The 18,537-nt window shown below is 32.8% G+C and overlaps 2 protein-coding genes across 2 annotated transcripts in view; one reads left to right on the top strand and one right to left on the bottom strand.

Moving 5' to 3' along the window:
- LOC111046258 (circadian locomoter output cycles protein kaput) overlaps nt 1-8,891 on the top strand; it is a 31,011-nt gene extending 22,120 nt beyond the window's left edge. The window contains exons 14-17 of the mRNA XM_039429037.1: nt 1,335-1,580; nt 1,933-2,211; nt 3,959-4,062; nt 4,841-8,891. Of these exons, the coding sequence (XP_039284971.1) occupies nt 1,335-1,580; nt 1,933-2,211; nt 3,959-4,060 (627 nt within the window). The 3' untranslated portion in view covers nt 4,061-4,062; nt 4,841-8,891. The remainder of the gene's footprint in view (nt 1-1,334; nt 1,581-1,932; nt 2,212-3,958; nt 4,063-4,840) is intronic.
- Nucleotides 8,892-10,165: 1,274 nt separating this feature from the next.
- LOC111046268 (ankyrin repeat and SAM domain-containing protein 6) lies at nt 10,166-15,885 on the bottom strand. The gene is made up of 3 exons (XM_039429038.1): nt 15,585-15,885; nt 14,649-14,781; nt 10,166-10,755 (listed from the first exon to the last, which is right to left on the bottom strand). The coding sequence occupies exons 1-3, from the start codon at nt 15,748-15,750 to the stop codon at nt 10,674-10,676; spliced, it is 381 nt and encodes a 126-aa protein (XP_039284972.1). The 5' UTR covers nt 15,751-15,885; the 3' UTR covers nt 10,166-10,673.
- Nucleotides 15,886-18,537: the final 2,652 nt, after the last annotated feature.

The raw sequence follows: 18,537 nt of genomic DNA on the forward strand, positions 1-18,537 counted from the left end.
TCTATGAACTGCGCTACCTACCTACCTCATGCACGAGAAGGAGGCTACAAAGTCCAATTCTCAAGGATGGGGTGGACCCCTCATTAGTTTCCCAGAAAGGAGACTCATGCCAGTTAATAGAGCTGATAAATAACTATACAGGGTATAAATTTGAAAAAAATCGGTCAAGTCATTTTTGAGAAAATTGTGAAAAACATGGTTTTTTAGTAATAATCCGCCATTTTTCTCAAGAATATTACGGAGCTCCTGCAATTTTCCCAGAAATGAGACTCATGTCAGTTGATAGGGCTTATAAATAGCTATCTATGGTATAAATTTGAAGGAAATCGTTAGAGCCGTTTTCGAGAAAACCTTGAAAAACATGGTTTTTTAGTGATTATCCGCCATTTTTCTCAAGAATATTACGGAGCTCCTGCAATTTTCCCAGGAATGAGACTCATGTCAGTTGATAGGGCTTATAAATAGCTATCCATGGTATAAATTTGAAGAAAATCGTTGGAGCCGTTTCCGAGAAAATCACGAAAAACCATGTTTTTGACAACATTTTCGCCATTTTAGCCGCCATCTTGAATTCAATTTTATTGAATTTCTTATTGTCAGATCCTCATGCTATAAGGACCTTAAGTTTAAAATTTCAAGTCAATCGGTTGATTAGGAATGGAGTTATCGTGTTCACAGACATACACACATACACACATACACACACACACACACACACACACACACACATATATATATACACACACACACACACACACACCACACACACACACAACACACACACACACACACACACACACACACACACACACACACACACACACACACACACACACACACACACACACACAGACCAACACCCAAAAATCATGTTTTTGGACTCGGGGGACCTTGAAACGTATAGAAAACTTGAAATCGGGGTACCTTAATTTTTTTTTGGAAAGCAATACTTTCCTTACCTATGGTAATAGGGCAAGAAAAGTAATTATAGACATTGATTTGGAGAGGACATCAGCTAATTCCAAACCTGACTCTCTCCCGAATTCTGGTTAGTATTCATTCATTCATTTATTTATTTATGCATTGATACATACAATATCATTCTCAATTATGAATGATTGGGAAAGGAACAACAGGCTTGAAGCCCAAAACTGTACCTTTCCCAAATTTAGATAGAAATTGTCCAAAATAGGTTATGATTACACTTCATAAGTTCAAAGAAGATGGTTATGTTCTTAATTTTAATAATGTCAATCCAATTCTCACTCAATTATTATTCAAGTTTATTTTTTTTTTACAAAAAATCAAGACTTTATCATATTATTTGATTGCAGCAAAAAACGAGAACCAGTCGTGCGACAACTGGGCAAACCATGCTGGTGCAGTCTGAACCACAGCAGCCGCCGCCTGCGGAGCTGGTGACCGGGTTTGCGGAGCCGCAGACTCAACCGCAGCTGCAGCCGCAAGCGTATCCAGTGTCAGCCGCAGCCATCCCCGTGCAGCCAGTACTGGCGGCCAGTTTTCCGGCACCTGCGGCTATGCTCACCTCTATACACCTGCATCCAACACCTGCTGTCGAGGTACATTTCAGTGAGGTCCACGTTATAATGACACTGGAGAAAGATTGCACAACAACGTTGCCGATCCTCTGTCTTAGATAAGTCTCTGACTTTACATAAGTAAAGCAATGTTAAGTAACTCAATACAACTTTACAACTCGACTTTCCGTTGCTTTCAATAGAACAGCTGACAGAATATCAGAGGCATTTCGAGCGAGTTCTCCAGCCAGGGGCTCACTAGTAGACAGTAGTTGACTATATTTGGCATGAGTTAACCAAAATCTATTTGAAATTTGGAACAAATTTATCTTCTTATGCCAATTTTTCTCTATGAATCATCGAAGCCCAGAAGTGAATTTGACTAATTTTGCAGACATCGGACACATCGCAGCCGCTGGTGATGACTTCGGCACAGATGCAGCTGCAAGACGAGCTGCAACGCAAACACGAGCAGCTGCAACAGCACATAATGCAACAGCAGGACGAGCTGCGACGAGTGAGCGAGCAGCTGTTGATGGCTCGCTACGGACTCTTTCCGCAGATTGTCACCGTGCCCTATCCTGCTAGTGTGCATGCGCCCTCAAATCAGCAGTTTATCGGCACGCCGGTGGCTCCACCCCCTCCGCCACCGCCAACCTCTACCGCTGCTGAGGTACACTCTTCTACAGTGAGCGTTTTATAGTTCTATAGTATTTCACGTTTTTAAATAAGTGGATTTTTAGGAAAGCGTACCTGTCGCATTTCTTCTTCTCATTTCATTGGTCGTTTTCATTGACACCGATTTCTCGCCGATACGGCACCCAGAATGTCCTCCGAATTGTCGTTTTCACAACTACTGATTGTCGGCCGACACTCGGAATTGTTCTCAAAATCAAATCAAAACACTTTTATTTTGACATCATCATAAATGACACTTTACATTATAAAACATTTGTAGATGATACACTTTATCCAACTAGGATTTAACAAAACAAAATGAAGTTTTGTTACATCATACAAAATTATTAATATTATAATTGGTCAAAACAAAAATACTACTTGCTAAATTATGAAAAAATTGTTTGCAAGTATAGGAGTCTCTTGTAAAAAAATTTGTTAATGCTACTACTACATTCACTCACCATTCATACAATTGAAGAATAGAAATTACATGTGTACAAGTACTATTGATTTACAAAGAAATTAATTAATTCCAATGAATAAACTCTCAATAAGCTCTGGTGAAATACTAATAAGCCATTTGAAAATCTGTTTTTTAAATGGAAAAATAGTATTTGCTCTTTTAATTGAATCAGGCACATTGTTGAAAAATTTGGGACCAAGGAAAACAAATGATTTTTGTAGAAAGGTTGTATGTGATCTAGAAAGCCTTAAAATGTTATTAGTTGCACTTTTAGTGCTATATATATGTGATTCACCTCATAAATACCTGCCTACTGCAATTACCTGATAATACCAATTCTCCAACTGGCTGATAATCAGCTGTTGGTCAAAATTCAACCGACACTCCCAATTCTCCTCCGGCTAAGAATTAGGTGAGAATTAGTCCATCAGAGGACAATTATATTCTGAGATATCGGCCGACAATCGATAAATATGAGAACGGCTCGATTAGTCGTTTGGGTTGGTGTATCGACAATCTGGGTTTTCTTTCGGTGAGAAATCGGTGTGTATAAACGTGTTCATTTTGCCCAGCCTGTAATGTACTTCAGCCATCTATAAGCAGATAGCTATAACTTATTTTCTTCATTTTTATCATATTCGAACCTTGCTTGTTTCATGTTGTCTTTCTAGTCTTAAATAACTGCAGTGTTTTGAAACACCTAGGCTTGTTTAGCAGTTTAATTACATTTCGAGTAGTTGAGACCATCCAATTGTAATTACTGTACTCAGTTGTTTTAAGCAATGTCCGGCATTTAATAAATATTATCATCCTTATTGAATGAATACAATACCGTTCAATGTACAGTATATAAAATACTCTTTTATCTCCAATTAGTTTTATCATCCACTCTTTTCAGATTTGTACTCAGATAAGAATGCTCAAAATCATTTCGAATTTTAACGTATAAAGGTGCGTACAGATATACGCGCCGCGAACAAGAGCAATTCACTTTTAATCAGCTGATGCCAAGCATTTTATATCTGTATCTTACCGTTTCTGTACAAATACAGATATAATCAGCTGATGAAAAGTGAATTGCTCGTGTTCGCGGCGCGTAAATCTGTACTCACCTTAAAACAACGAAGCAGGTTAATAAAAGAGGTTTTTTCTCTTCTCTTAATTGCCGTTTAAACTTATGCATAGAATGCTCTCACGTTATTGCTATATTGTATCATGATCATATCCAGTCTAATTGATAATTAACTGAATTTGTTGAATACTTTCTAATTTTCAGGTAGTTGATTCGGCGATGCCTCTCCATTTTGGCCAACAGCCAAGTCAGATGATGTTCTCTGCTGATCTTAACTCTCCCAACTCCACTCAGCACAGTCAGTGACTGTAAGTAACAATATACTGTTTAAATAAATAAACAATAAAAATTCGACTGAGTCACTGTCAATGTTGTAGAACATTGTTATACTCGCTATATAATATTCGCTCGCCATATCCGCTATATCAGGGGGCTCCGCCACCTGGACCCCCGACTGGATCGTCTAAGAATGAGATGAAAAGGATCGCTTCGCTCGCCTGCATTTTTCATTTGAGCATTTTTATCATGTTAGGACGATCCAGTCAGGGGTCCAGACTAAACGTCTGGCTAAACGGATATGGCGAGCGAAGCGAGTAGCTCTTATTGGAGAAGCAGTGCCCAATAAATTTTTCCGCGATGAATGCATTTCAATCTTCAACTTGGCGCCAACCTAAGAAAGTCAACTCAACTTAATGCCAACCTGACAAAATTATTAATTTAGTTACCAGTTAACAACTGTTTCGAAGAGATACTCTCTCTAGATTATAGTTCTATATTAACATATGGTATGGACATTTTTCAATTATAATTAAGAAAATAAGAAGAATATACATGCTAAAAGACGAACTTAAACCCTTAAAACCACCCTTAGAGTTTAATTGTTACACCCTTAGAGTAAATATTGCCAAAAGATTTCTTAGTGCGCCTCTAAAGGGCCAACTGCACATACCTACCAAATTTGAACGTTTTTGGTTCGGTAGATTTTTAGTTCTGCGAGTGAGTGAGTGAGTCAGTCAGTCAGTCACTCAGTGAGTGAGTGCCATTTCGCTTTTATATATAATATATAGATGAATTATCATTTCACAGGTATCGTCGAGACAAATGGTAGGAGTTGATATGAAAGTTTCTGCTAGTCAAGAATGATGCCATTCGATGCTGGAATGTAAGTGAAGCCATACCTTTGGGACCACAATATACTTATTTTATGTTAGAAAGTCTAGATAATTTAAGTTAGATGTACGAATAGTCTTTTAGTTTGACAAAGAACAAAGAACTTTCAGTTTGGCCCTTTTGAACAAAGTTATGCATTTAAATAATAACTAATTATAAATATATGTTTTAAGCTGAAACTTATCTAGTTGATGAGCTACCACGCTAAAATCGTTCATTCTCCTAATTTTCAAATAAATTGGTTGTTTTATTACAAAGCATAAAATTCCATTTTGTTTTCAAACTATTTTTCTGAAAGCTTAGATAATATCGTTTCGTTTAATCGATGTAAATGTTAAACGATTATGTAGGTTATAGTATTAAGTGGCCTACTAAATTTGTGTGTCAAATTTCAAAGAGAAGCCAAATCTGAATGATATATTTTGGATTACTTATTGCTACAGTTATTTGAGTTTGATATTTTATTGACCTCACCTTAGTGTTGTGATATTTGAAATGAAGTTAAAATACTCGTTATTAGGCGGAGTTAATACTTTAATGTAAATAATCATTGTGCGATTGGACCTTGTTTATTCCATTATCGTGTATTGTTTATCAACGTCACTATGTTCTAAAAAAATCAAAACAGGAATAATTGTGTGTACGTAAGTGTTGGTGGTTCTAAAAATTGACCAATAGTTTTTGAAAATTACGGGCTAATAATCTGATTGGAAGATCATATTATTCACATTGGAAATGATACGATTACAATCGTAAGATGATCGCTTATACAAGAGTATTTTCCTTGTTCTAGTTCTATTAATTTTATACCCATTTAAAATCAGTCTTTTGTTCTCTCTTGAAAATGTGCAAGAATTTATTATGTACTGAGATTCATCTGTGCGTAAATTCTTCTTATTTCGGCCTATCTTAAGCTAGGTTTAGACTATGTAGCAGAGCTACATATAGCTCTGATTCTCTTTTATGTTTACCGAAAATTTTGGATAGCTCATTTTCTGCTATATAGCTGAGAAAATAGGCTTAAAACTGCTATATAGCAGATTTCCAGTGTCACTTTTTGAACATGTAGTAGAGCTATATAGCTGAGCTACAAGTAGCTCTGCTACATAGTGTAAACCTTGCTTAAGAGCATGCTAAGATATCAGTAGGCTACTTTGATTTGAGTTGCTACTTCTAAATCTGTCTTTAATATTTTACAAATTGATGTGAAATTAGTTTCTATTTTTAAGGAATGTCTTTCTATTATGCTTGTATTATACTATGATCATTGTATTGCAGTTGAATATTCAATTTGTAAACAATATTATTATGACGAGCGCTGATTTTTTTCAAGTGAATTGTAGTTTGAACATTTTCTCTGGTTAATGTTAATAACATGAATAGTTCTTTAATATTATCCAGTGTTTATGTACTATGCTGCAGTAAGCTTCAAATAAACAGGCTTCAAGCAAATCTTACTATTATTTATTATCAAGTCTCCCTCTTCCTTATTGATTATTTGCAACTTTCTCATTATTATTACCTGCTGCATATTTGACTCTAAGGCTGGGGTTGGACCAAACCAGCGAATGCTTGTTCTTCTTTCTTTATTGATTCATACAATAAGTACATAATCAAAATTGAAAAAAATAAGATAACCTTGTGCTATTCCTCTCCCAAATTTAGATAAGGTTACACATAGTCCGAAATGTATGTATAGTTCTGAACAAAGATCATAAAAATCCGGATAAAACCTGTTTAAAAGCTCTAAAGCCATTAGAACTAACATAGGATTCACACACTTGGAGACATAATTTATCATGCTTCTCATATATATCGGTTTGTCTCTATGTGTTTTATCCTCCAGAATTTGTGCTCTAGCTCTATGCTCCTTCGGTTCAGCTCCAGCCTTACACTGACATTCTATATAAAGTACCATACATTGGTTTTACCGTATCATTCAAGTACTATTCACTATTTTCCTCTATGGATGTACCGTACCATTTTTCAATTGATAAAAAATATATTATCATCATTATTGTGTTAATCTGGTTTTTGATTATCTGAATTCACATACATCATTGTTCTAAAATATTTATTTTTAGCTGCTATCACTTGATTATAACTGTGGGAATTAAGATACACCTTCCTTACAATATTCAAATTCTCTCCCTAAAAATTATAGGGTGGTCTTATATAAGATTTTCAAAGTAATCGGATTGAAATGAAACCCTATTCCAATTTTCTCACATTCCATTTCGAAAAATGAGGTTTTGACTGAATTCTCTTCAGTCTCAAAATTTCCTAGCATACAAAAAATATGTAGATCTTCAATGTTTATTTACTTATACATTGATACATAGGTTACAACATCCTTCTCAACTATGAATGATTGGGAAAGGAACAACAGGCTTGAAGCCCAAAACTGTTCCTCTCCCAAATTTAGATAGAAATTGTCCAAAAATAGGTTATGTTTACACTTCACGATTTTTGTCCAATTTTGTGTCCAAAAAGTTTATAAACTATAAATATGTTGCCTATATTTGGAAAACTTTCAGTATCATAATCCAAAATTTTAGAATTTAGGAATAATCAAGTACATTTGTTGTTTCGCGGTATTCTGTACTCTGTTCGTTTTTCTGCAGAGAAAAGTAGAAAAGATAAATCTACAAAATTTATGAAGAATCGAGTTGGCAACTCGTTGCATAGTTTTGTAAAATATTCCACTTTATTGACATTGCATGTCATTGTCAAAAAACTATGATTTTTCTAAAATTAAACTGCACAGGGTATAAATTGGATTGAACGTCTTTGTTGAAGAACAATAACTTTTTTCTAAAAGCTATTAGCAACACAGGGTATAAATTGTGTATTTCGCTTAATGTATACTAATAATTATTGTTGTATTATATATTATATATATTTATATCCATGTTGTGAATTGTATAATATTTATATAACTAATCATACTGTATTTATATAAATAATTGAAATTACCTACCTTATGATAATATATTTTATACAAGATGTACACCTGGAAGTGAGGAATACCTGTGAGGTATTATTATTCTTTGTAATGTACTCTTTGTAATGATATATTTTCCAAGTATATTATATGCATAATCCAATATCCAAGTAGTATAATATATAGCTGTACAGTATGTCTAAAGTGTAGTAGAATATACTTTGAAGATCAGTATTTCTATAGTTTGATATTGTAAAATGTGAAAAGTGTGATTTATCTCAAGATAACGGTGTTCTATGGAAAAATTATGTGTCTTTATATTATTATGAATGTGATTTTATATGTTACTGTATATTTCATAAGAATATGTTTATCACTAGTGCTCATATTTGAATTGAATATCATTACCATTTTAGTGTATTTTAGGAATCCTCTAATCATTTTAGATGTTGTTCGTATATAGTAAGCTTTACTGAAGTTATTTTTTATACCATTAGAATTCAGTTACCAAAATGTGAACCGTCAAAAATGGGTACTTGTAGTCAATTCTTCAAAAATTTTACTCCTATCAATTAACTGGTCTATCGTCCGTGAATAAACATATAATAAAATTATTATAGCTTTTTTTAAGATGAATATGAAATACTAAATTATTATCTTTATTGAACAATGTTGGAGAACTGAAAATGTCATTTTGCAAAGTAATTTTCTACGGCTAGGTCATTGTTCATTTTTAAAAGTCCTTTATTTCCTTGTGTCATTTTTTAAATAATTCATGCTCCACTGTGAAAAATCCCTGGCCGTTTGTACTGTATCGATTTATCTTTTAAAATTTGTAATATAATTTTTGAATTCTATTTTATTTTTATACGCGTTATAGCCTTTATTTGTTTTGCATTGTAGTAGTTATTAGAATAAACTGCACATGCGCAGTGATAGCAGATAAAATCCTAAAATTTATCAATATTAGTACAAATTGTCATGTTCCAAACTATATCAAATACCAAAACTTTCAATTATAAATAAAAATTTATAATTTTGTTGGATTTTTTAATGTTACATTTTATGTTTTTGATGTTTTCTAGACGTTATCATTCATCACTAGTGTATGGTGGATGAATAAATTGTAAGAAAAACTAATAAAAGTTTTTATCAGTAAAACTATTGACTTGGTGATTGTTTCTATTTATATATCTCATTTACATATTCACAAAATCAAAACAATGATTGGGAGAGGAACAACATAATTAATCCAAAACTATTAGGCTCAACTCACCCTTACGCGACTCAAGTCGAGAAGAGACTGCGACTCTAGTCGAGAGCATGTGTTTACAAATGGTGACAATCAGACCAGTCGATTCTAGTCCCCGCGACGTCACCATTTGGAAACACATGCTGCGTCGAGAAGAGACTAGAGTCGCAGTCTCTTCTCGACCTTAGTCGCTTAAGTATGAGTTGAGCCTTACTCTCCCGAATTTAGATAGTTTATTAACAGTTCTGAATGTGATTATGGTACCAATGCTTGGGCGAGACTATATTATGCGTTTTATCAGTTGCCCAGCCAATCAGAGAGCTACCTGCCCTGCCGACTCTGAAAACGCCTGAAAAAACTCCTAATATGATCTCGCCCTTGAGAATATTGTTCTGACGTTACTTGTGTATCTGTTTCAGTTGACTTCGATGAGGTTAAACTTTTTTCAGTAGGTTCATTTATTCAGAATTCATCAACGAATTTGAGATAATAGCTATCTATCTGCCTACCCAAATAAGCCATAAAAAAGGGAAAATTGCATAGTCTGTTTATCGAAAGGTTAGGCAGAACATAAAGTTTGTGCCTGTGTAAGTGTGAAAGTAATTACTTAGCTATCAGATATTAATAGTTGAAATAAGTGTATAATAAATATATAATAAAAAATAAGCGTAGAATAAGATGCAATGATTCATTACATCTTATTAAATAGAATATCATCTTTATTAGTCTCAATATTTCATCACAATTTGACACAAATAGGCCAGTCAACACAAATACAATACAGCACAATAAAAACTATACAAGCGCAAACTTTATGTTGTGTCTTTCCTTTTGATGAGGAGAATACCGTATAATTATTATTTAACGAAAATCCTAAATAAATGCTGCAAATCACCCCGAAGACCTCTGCGTTTGCATAAATACATTCTCTATTTAATTCCATCTGAGACTACCGTAAAGTTGATTTAGTTTACTAATTACATTGAATATTGTAGGTACATAAATCATTCAAAAAGGACCGGAGACAAAAATAAAAATGTAACGCTTTCATAAATCAATTTCAATTTTATTCTTGTCGACAAGTTAAGATTTATGGTTTATTGATCCGAAACTTATAACTAGATAATTCAACTTTTAAAACAATGTTATAATTCAAAGTTTTTTCCATTTGTATAATAAAACATTTAAATCCAAGTTATACAGTGAGGATGAAATTAATGATTTCACATGAGCAGGTTGACTTTCATTTAAAAATAGATAGACTAGAAGAGAATGACATAGATAAGGATTTTGACACAAAAATTATTTCTTATTACATTTGTCATTATATTAGTTGTCATTAAAATTCTTGATATTTCTACATTAATATTTCAAAGCAAAAATTGAAAATCGACACATTAAAATCATTGATTATGCACATTTAACACAGTAGGCTATCATATTATCAACACACTTAAACGTCTTATAAATTAGTACCATCTTAATCCAATGTTTATTATTCAATATTGACTTCTTTGGATGTTAGTCTAATATATTTTTAAAAGTTGAGTTCTTCAAAGTGAATTCTGTTGTTGCTGTCTCAAGGCATTTAGACTGGTAATAGCCATCGACATTTTCCTTCGAGGTCCCAATAAACTGAAAAATTTAATAGGTTATTAATAAATAAAATATACTTTTGTACCATGAACAATATTATAAATCAATGGCTTAGTTTGATAATGATATCATTCCTACAATTTACTTCGATTCTTATTGGATGATTTCAGATTCAAATTTTCATGTCAGAATTAATTCAATTTAATACTCTAGGATGTTTCTCTATAGTGAGGTCCACGTTATAATGGCATTGGAGGAAGATAGAAGATCAGCGTTGCTGATTCTCTGCCTTATCACTGCTTTCTATAAGGAGGACAGGTAGCTGATACCAGTATATCTGATTAACTGTTAATACTATTAACTGAAAATATATTTTTCAATGATTTAATAATACATTTTCATAGCTCATATTGAGAATTGTATTATACATTGTTAAGAAACGATCTGGCAATTTCGCGGAGCTAGAGAAGGATAGCAGACCAGACCATAAGCTTCTTATCGATTACCGGCCAAGGTTAAGATCGTACCTGGCTCTGGCTGCAGCTGTATCCAACTCCACAGTTCAAGGTAACACGTCTTCTACATCTACAATCAGTGACAGTGAAGATAACAGTGAAAGCACAATGAATAACCCCCTTATTTCAAGACCAATTGCGAAACATCACCTACACATAATACCTGAATATACAGGAAACCCAATAGAACTACTTAGCTTTCTTGAAGTTGTCGAAAAATTGAAAAATGACTACTGTAATAATCGTATCGCGGAAGCAGCAGACAATCATTGGATTCTCCTTCACTATTGTAAAAACAAATTACATGGACCTGCTAAAGATGTAATCCTCAACAGTACAGTAGATGACCTCTCAAATTTGATTGATGTTTTGAAAAACAACTTTGCCGATAATAGGACAGTAGAACAATTAACTATGGAACTGCTTGCTATGAAATCACACCAAAAAGAACACACTCCACAATTATTGAAATTCTACAAGGACTCGAAATTAAATTCCCAAAATATAGTGTTGAACAAAAACTTCGATTAGCTTTGCGAACCTATAACAATTCGATAAAAGATCAATTCAACTTAAGCCCAAATGAACTAACTTTCGGAATTCAGAATTATTTACCAAATAATCAAGATCAGGATAATCCCGCAGTAATCACTGAAGAACTTGCTAATCAATACTTCAAAGAAATACAAGCGTTGAATGATGCCGTTTACAAGAAAATAATCGAGGAAAAAGAAAAACGAACAGAAAAATGTAACAAAATAGAGAGGAACCACCTGAAATACCAGATAGGATATTCATCAAAAACCCGAAATTTCACAAAAATGTTCCAAGGTATAGCACAGCTACTAAGGAAGGTGATAGGTTCAAATTGAAAAGAAATTTAATCAAAATCCACCCTAACAGAATGAAAAGGCCTCGTAAAAAAGTAAAAGATAATCTAATTGTTACAGATGAAGGCAATGACCATCCTTCTGTTGTTCCTGATCCCAGCAACGTTGACGTACAGACTGACAGACTTGACAAAGACAGCAGGAATAATTCCGATTAAAATAGGACAATCTATGCTCATTAACGACACATACAAAGTTATCCATTTTACTAACGTGACTGACCTTAAAATACAATCTTTGAAATTACAGACTCATATTAATAATCTGCAAGTCGCTTACATATCCTCTGACATTATTGAATCTTTGAAGAAAATTTCACTCAACCAATATTTTAAATTAGAAATGATTTCTGAAAATAAGAATAAAAAGGTAAAACGTGGACTAATGAACGGATTAGGAAACGCCATATCATGGTTGACAGGGCTTATGACTGCTGACGACAAAGAACACCTCGACAAAGTTATTGATAAAATAGAAAATAATGAATTACATCTTGTTAAAAATGAAGAACATAATTTTGAAATGAACCATGAGTTAATTAAGAAATTTAATTTCGATGTTGAGCATATTAATTCAAATAATAAAGCATTAGAAAATATTACTAACGAAACTGCCAATATTGTCGAAAATATGCAAGCTGTTGACTTAATTACTTTGACTATACAATTGTTGGATGATGAAATAAATGATGTTGTTAACTCGTTGATGTATTGCAAAGAAGGGAAACTTCATCCATCAATTTTGAGCTTTGATGATTTTCGTAGGTTAATTAATTATAAGAATTATTCATTAGCTAGTAGAGATTCCAGTATTTTATGGGAAATTAGTAATAGCACTTGTATTTTATCGAAATCTGTTATAACTTACATTATCCATTTACCGAAATTAAACGATTTATTTGAAAAATATGACCTTCTGTCTTATCCTGTTGAAATGGAATCAAATGTTCACACCATGAAATTAAAAGAAAAATCTATATCTGTGTCTCAAAACAAAAAGCTTTGGAAACTGACCAATTGTCAAAAATTCTCTTCTATTTCTTTCTGTACTTCAGGAGAAATTATACATGATAACTGTATTTTGTCTGTAGTAAATAATAAGGATTTGGATAGTTGTGTAAGAATAGAAATAATTAATGATAGACCATTTATGAATTATTTCGAAAATTGTAATTGTATTTTAGGATATAAGTTTGATCAAATTAATATCAATAATGGCTCTATAAATACTCCTTCATCTTTCCTTATCAATCTGGATATCAATGATAAAATGACAGATGTAAAATTACCGTTTACTTCAGTTACCACATACGCACAAAAATTAAGTCATGTACCAAATAAAATTCATACTAAACTTATCGATTTGAAAGATGTTAGTGAACTTGATGATATTGAACCTAGAGATTTTGATTTTATAAATTTTGAAGATTCTTTCGTCCTTAAGACACGCCACATTGTAATTTTTGTTCTAAGTACATTTATACTTCTTGTAATTTTGATAATCGTTTATTACAAATTTAAGAAGCCAACCAGTGTACTAAATTACCGAATTGATACACAAGTACCAATATCATCAACCCCTACCATAAGCTATATTGTACCACCTAGAAATTAGATCTAAGTTAGTAAACTTTAATTTGTAACTTCATTTTAATTTTTGTAATTTTTGAGTGTCCCAAATTTATTTTTCGGGACGAAAAAAACTTAAGGAGGGAGGAATTATGTAAACTTAAACAATTGATATGCTGACTACTATTTTTGTCAGTACCGCTTAGTGTCGCTCTCAGCGCGCTCATTTTAGTTAGTCTACTTCAGCCACTTGATGTGTTAACATGTATTTTTTGCAAATAAAATTTCTTTTTAAAAACTGAGTTTTAATGAACGTGAACGTGTTTTTATATATATATATATATATATATATATATATATATATATATATATATATATATATATATTGTTAAGAAACGATCTGGCAATTTCGCGGAGCTAGAGAAGGATAGCGCTAACTGCTTTGTCGAATGATGGACAAGGATAGCAACACCAATGCCAATCAAGAACTGCGATTATAACGTGGACCTCATTGTAACATTACTGACACATCTCTACTCTACTGATTCTCTGTCTTTGAATTTTTCAAGCTAATACTAGCTTGAACTAGTGACTCTACTATAATATAACATCAGAATTGATTTTCAGATATCACAATAATAGAAATCACCGATTCCTCGATTCCATCATAGAGAAAATATAGCATAAAAAGATATTCCACGATTTTAGTCAACTCAAGCCGATTACTGTCTATTATTACTGTTTTGGCCATGTGAGAGTGTAAGAACGGCACATTATGAGAGATTACCAGCGTCACATAGCTTCACCAAAAACAGTACTACTAGGACTTTCGGCTTCAGTTGACAGTGGAAATTTAAACATAAACGCCCTATTCCATGAGATATCTTCTTATATGCTATCTTTTGTCTATGATTTTATCAAGATAAATTTAATTAATACGTTTTGAAATATCCACTTACTTTACTCCAAGACTCTGTAGATCAGCCTCAGTCAATGTTAAAAACTTGTCCATATCTATGTTATTGTCAATCATAATCGGCCAATATTTGTCCAGGGAGAGATACTGTAGAAGTTTCTGGAGATTCTGCACAGCTAAGGATAGTTCATAAATATTTATTAATAAAACTATATTACACTACAATTGTAAGTTTTAATAAATGTTGACAACTACAATGCTTTTTAAAAATGTGAAATATTTTTAAGGAAACACTAAAGTTATTATCAAATATGGAAAAAATTGAAAAACTTGTTTTCAGCTCAATGAATAATTGAGTGATTCGAATGCTGTTCAATAATTAAACAGATTAATTCCATCAAAATAACTGACAATAAATTGAAAAAAAATCGACTGAGTTACTGTCAATGTAGTAGAACTGTTCCATAATGAAATAAAAACACCCATATATTGTAAAATTTTTCAAGCTTGAAAATGTGACCTGTGTGGCCACGAATTCATGGTCCTGTACCACATAAAACTGTGTAGAATTTTATAATATATGTGTGTTTTTATTTCATAATTGGAAAAAAGTAAATTGAAATACAGTACTTTCCTTAAATAATATTGGTCATCACTCACAAAATCAATTTTAAAGTTTAGTATGTTTAGGCTTATCCTTATGACTGCGAGCGTCTCACTAAGCCAAGACTCATAATATTTCTTTCATTATAATCACTTATAAATCTTCATGAGAATTGCAATTTTTTCTCGATAGTATTCTAAAATCGTTTTTAAAAAACAGTTTATAAATATAAATTCAAACTCCTTGCATAAAAATGCCGAATACGGTAAACAGTCTACATCAAAATAAACGACAGAAAGTTAATAAACTAGAAAAAAACAAGGGAAATGCGTGTAAAGTGTACAATATAAATAAATTATAAAGGCATAGGTCTACCTGATACACGAAACTGGATGATAGTGACAATGCCTTGATATTCGTTTTTGGCGGCGATCATCTCAGCAGTTTCTCCCTTACTGTTGGTTTTCAACGGATCTGCACCAAACTTTAGAAGATATTTTACTATGGTTTCATTGCCCAGGCCAACCGCTACTAACAACATTGGCTCATTGTTCTCTCTGTGAAATTAAATTTATGGTTCAAATTTCCAAGGACAACATTGAAATAATTTGAAATTGATATCAATTTTATTCTAGATAGCTACAGTTGTGAAGGTAATATCATAGAGGAATGTTTGTAAGAAGATATTAGGTATAGGTCATTTATGTTTCAAATTTCAAGCCCATTTTTGTTAACTCAAGCTGATTGCTGTCTACTACTGTCTATTATAGGTAACTGTTTTGTTGGAGTGAGAGAGTTTGTGTTTACCCCAATATAGATTCTATTGGATTGGACATAACTTATCATACACATGATGAACATATGTGTTTGTCAAGTTTCGTTCAATCTAATAGAATCTATAAGGATTATGTTATTAACATTTTGTTAATAATTTTGGTGTGTAAACGCTAAAAATTTGATTGGAAGATCATATATTCGTATTGGAAATGATACAATCACAATCATAAGATGATCGCTTATACAAGAGTATTTTCCTTGTTCTAGTTTTATTAATTTGATACCCATTTAAAATCAGTCTTTTGTATTCTCTCTTGAAAATGTTACGCGTGTGTAAACGCAGGTTAAGAGCCTGTTCACATGACAGCGATTTACGCTCGGTTGTCGCGCGATTGACCAACCGAGCGGTTGCCAGGTATAGGGAAACACATGGTGCCGTACACATGCATCGCTCGGTTTTAGTAGTCGCCGGCGAATCGCGGCGGTTGTAATCTCAGACTTAACCGAGGGCAAATCGCTCATGAATCGCTGTCATGTGTACGAGACTGGCAAATCGAGCGATTTGCCAACCGCGTAAGTCGCTGTCATGTGTACAAGCTCTAATAACGGCACAGTATGAGAGACTACCAGCGTTACATAGCTTCACTAAAAAGAACAACTATAGGTCTATCAGCGTGATTTGAAATTGAAATTTTGACATAAACCATATGGGATACCTTCTTATACTATCTTTCCTCTATGGTGATATTGTGGTAGAGACCCACATTGAATTAAACGACTCAAAGATGTCACCTCTATAATTTATTCATTGAAAGATTGATAAATTCTAAATCACCTCATAATTATATAATGTAAGCTATGAATCTTAAGGCCCAGTCATTTCATTATTATGGCACAAACTCAGAATGGTATTTGATAGTAACTTATTACCTTATTATTACAGTAGGCTACTTTATCACAGTGTGGGCTACCTACTACTGAATACAGTATTTCAAACTTTAGATGCTGACTATCTCTTCTTAAAATTGAATCATTGTAAAGAAACTCAAAATGATATTTGATAGAATCACAATACTATACAGGGTGATTCTTAATTATAGTAAAATAATTTAATACGTGATAGTAGAGGTAAAAATAAGAAAAAAGTTCTTATAAACATATATCCATAAACGCTTCATTATCGAGCTATACAGAGTGAAAGATTTCGCCCGGAATTCAGTTCCTCTGGTGAAATACACCGATACTGAATTGTTTGGGGACTAGTTTTATTCAATTTTTCAGATATTTTTCCATATTAATCCAGCATAAGTTTATCAAAAACTAGTCCCCAAACAATTCAGTATCGGTGTATTTCACCAGAGGAACTGAATTCCGGGCGAAATCTTTCACTCTGTATAGCTCGATAATGAAGCGTTTATGGATATATGTTTATAAGAACTTTTTTTCTTATTTTTACCTCTACTATCACGTATTAAATTATTTTACCATAATTAAGAATCACCCTGTATACTGGTTAGTTGAAGAAAACTCAGATATATCTTTCAATATTGTCAAGTAGCACGAAGTTTAAAAAAATCCCACGCATAGGCTGCTGATTGAATAGACGATTTAAAAACAATTTAAAATTTATGAATTATTTTGATATGATTCCTCCATCTTCCTTTTGTTTTCCATTTTTGACCGAACGTAGTAAGGTCTATGTTTTAACTCGGATTTCTTTTGTCTGTCTGTATGTAACGCGATTACGGCCTAACGCGTTGATAGAATTCGATAAGATTTGGCAGGAATATACCTTTTTCAACTGCGCGTCGATGTATACACAAGGTTTTTTGAAATTTTGCATTTCAATGATAATATGAAAAGAAAAGGAATTCCTCCCATACTCTGTTATCACTATAATCATCTACTTTGAAGATAGGATTAATCAGACTATAGAATTATTTATAATAAATCAGCTGACAAGTGGATTATTCATTGCATGCACTACACAGATGTCTGGACGCGTCCATTTCTATAAGGTAGGGTTTCAATATTTTTATGATGCGTGCCCATCAGTATCAATATTCTCACATTTAAAAAAGAAATTTAATAGGCTATTGAAAATAAAATAAAAATGATTAAATGAACTAAACAATGCTGAAGTAATTATAATATTCTTGAGTGAAAAAAATTAATTTTAAAATAGTTGAGAAATATATTTTTATCAGATGGAAAGATATCACGGAACTGGATAGATTTTATACAAATTCAAACGTGAACTGAGCTCATTAACATATTTAAGTGAGATTTTGATATTAGAGAAAACAAATAAAAGTTTTTAAGAGTAAATTGTTATTCAACTGTGAATTGTGATTCAACTGAATCAACTAGAACAGGTGACATCAGATACTTGTGGATGAGAAAACTGCGTGAGGTCTACTGTTCACAGAACTACTAGTATTCAATAAAATCTATTGGAATAAGAAGTTACTATTTTTTCATCTCTAATTTTGAGCGGCCCAAAAATTATGGATATTAAGCCAGGGCCACACCTGTCATACTGTATTCCGGT

This window comes from Nilaparvata lugens, chromosome 5 (genome assembly GCF_014356525.2).
Source record: "Nilaparvata lugens isolate BPH chromosome 5, ASM1435652v1, whole genome shotgun sequence".
In the NCBI taxonomy this organism is placed as follows: Eukaryota; Metazoa; Arthropoda; class Insecta; order Hemiptera; family Delphacidae; genus Nilaparvata; species Nilaparvata lugens.